The sequence below is a fragment of the Galeopterus variegatus genome, unplaced genomic scaffold (assembly GCF_000696425.1).
Source record: "Galeopterus variegatus unplaced genomic scaffold, G_variegatus-3.0.2 Scaffold3077, whole genome shotgun sequence".
Taxonomy (NCBI): domain Eukaryota; kingdom Metazoa; phylum Chordata; class Mammalia; order Dermoptera; family Cynocephalidae; genus Galeopterus; species Galeopterus variegatus.
The window spans coordinates 103,317-105,302 of NW_007729188.1; the positions used below are offsets into that span (position 1 = coordinate 103,317).

Below are 1,986 nucleotides of genomic sequence, written 5' to 3' on the forward strand. Positions count from 1 at the left end.
TAAAATAGTATATTCCTTTTCGCTATTAATTTATTTTCTTCATAGTCCTAGCCCAATGCCTTGAGTCACTCAAAACCGGTTACTGAATGAAAGCACCGAGCTGGTCTGAAGAACTGATTCCACTTCTAGAATCATCAGCAGATTCCTAAAGACAGAATAAAACCAGGACTCATATGAACTAAATGTACTAAATACCCTCCTCAGATGTCAACAGCTTTTTTTCAAGTAAGTGAAAGTATTTTTCCAAATCATACTCTACCTTCATATGAAAAAACAATTTCAGGAAGTTTTATAGATTAGTCTATCAATAAAAATTAAGAACCAGAACCAAGGGTTTGATCCCTGTACTGGCCAGCCACCAAAAATATAAATAAATAAATAAATACAAATTTTAAATAAAAATTAAAAATTAGAATTATGTAACAAAAGAGAAAAGAGTTCATTTAAGCAAACTCTTCTACCTTACAGAATGCTAGCAATCAATTCTTTACTGCAGGGGCCTCCACACTGAGGCCTTAATTTTGGAGAAGAACCATGTTACAGTGACAGAGAGGAGTCAGAAAACCCAAATTTTACATATACCAATTAGCTGTGTGACCACAAATTAAGTCTGTGAAGGTAAACACTATTTCCCTATGTCAGAACTCCTGGCAGAATACAAACTGTTGCACATGTGTATTTGAACCACATTCCCTCAAAAGGCTACACACCCTAGAAGTCTTTTACATCAATACCTTATAATGATATAATTATGTTATCATTTATAATTTATATTTTATATATAATTTATAATAATGTCATTGTAAAAATACAAATATAACTCAGCTATTCTTCCCCTAAGGCTGTAGAATTAATTGCACTATAAAATAGGGTAGCTGCTAGCCACATATGGCTGTTTAAAATTAAATTTTAACTTAGTGAAAAATTCCAATCTTTATTTACATTAGCTACAATTTATGTGCTTAAGTGCAAAACAGTACAGAATACATTTTTATCATCAAAGATACTGGACAATCCTGCTCTAGAAATGTGCCCACAGTGGGGGCAGAAGTTGAGGCCTGGGCTGGGAGAAATGCTGTTGACTCCAAATGTTTTCACAGGTAACTTCTTTCTCTCCTGTGCTGGAAGGGCTCCTCTTGCTCGAAGGGGAAAGGAAAGAAATTATTAGTTTTTGAGCACCCCCCATGTATTATAACTTACCTTGTTTAACTTACAACAAAACTACAGAAAAGATGGTACTCCCTTTTTACAGTTAAAAATATTAAAATTCTGAGAGGTTCCATAGCTTGCCCAATCCACACAGTAAATGGCAAGGCTGATTCAAACCAGCCCCAACTCCAAAACTTAGGATCCTCTTTAGCAGTAAATTGCTTTCGTTTGAGGAATTTACTTTCATTATCTTGAGATATTCCCCACTTCCTCCCTCCACCTGTAAATCTCACCTTCTTTTTCTTCAAGTACTTGGGTCAAATCCTCTATTAGGGTCACTACCTCCTCGCTACTCTCAGGATGTTGTGACTTTACCCAAATCCTCATCTCCCCAGGCAAAATGGTCAGGAACTGCTCAAACACCAAAAGCTCTAAAATTTGTTCTTTTGTGTGAATGTCTGGTCTCAGCCACTGAATGCAGAGCTCCCAGAGTTGATTCAGGGCTTTCCTGGGTCCAGCTACTTCTGAGTAACAAAACCACCTGAATCTCTGTCTGAAAAACTCTGGGTCAGCAGTGTTGCCTCTTAAGACAGTTTCTTGAACCCCAGGAGTATCCATTCTTAGGACCTTGTTTTGTTCACTTGAGGCCAGAGTTTGAGGATCTGGGGAGATGGTTGTCATCTTGTTCAAGGGTACTACAGCTTGCATCATGTATCACCAGCAGGAATCCAGTCCCCTTTAGACTCAGTACAGTGTATCAATAAAGTCCACCAACAGGGACTCTACGCAGCCAAAATATCAAGGTTCCAGGAATTCAGTCTTGCAGAAACTGTCAAA

The 1,986-nt window shown here is 37.6% G+C and overlaps 1 protein-coding gene across 1 annotated transcript in view; it reads right to left on the reverse strand.

The window, feature by feature from the left end:
- ZNF483 (zinc finger protein 483) overlaps window positions 1–1,986 on the reverse strand; it is a 15,603-nt gene that overhangs the window by 11,891 nt on the left and 1,726 nt on the right. The window contains exon 2 of the mRNA XM_008583903.1: window positions 1,443–1,978. Within this exon, the coding sequence (XP_008582125.1) occupies window positions 1,443–1,860 (418 nt within the window). The 5' untranslated portion in view covers window positions 1,861–1,978. The remainder of the gene's footprint in view (window positions 1–1,442; window positions 1,979–1,986) is intronic.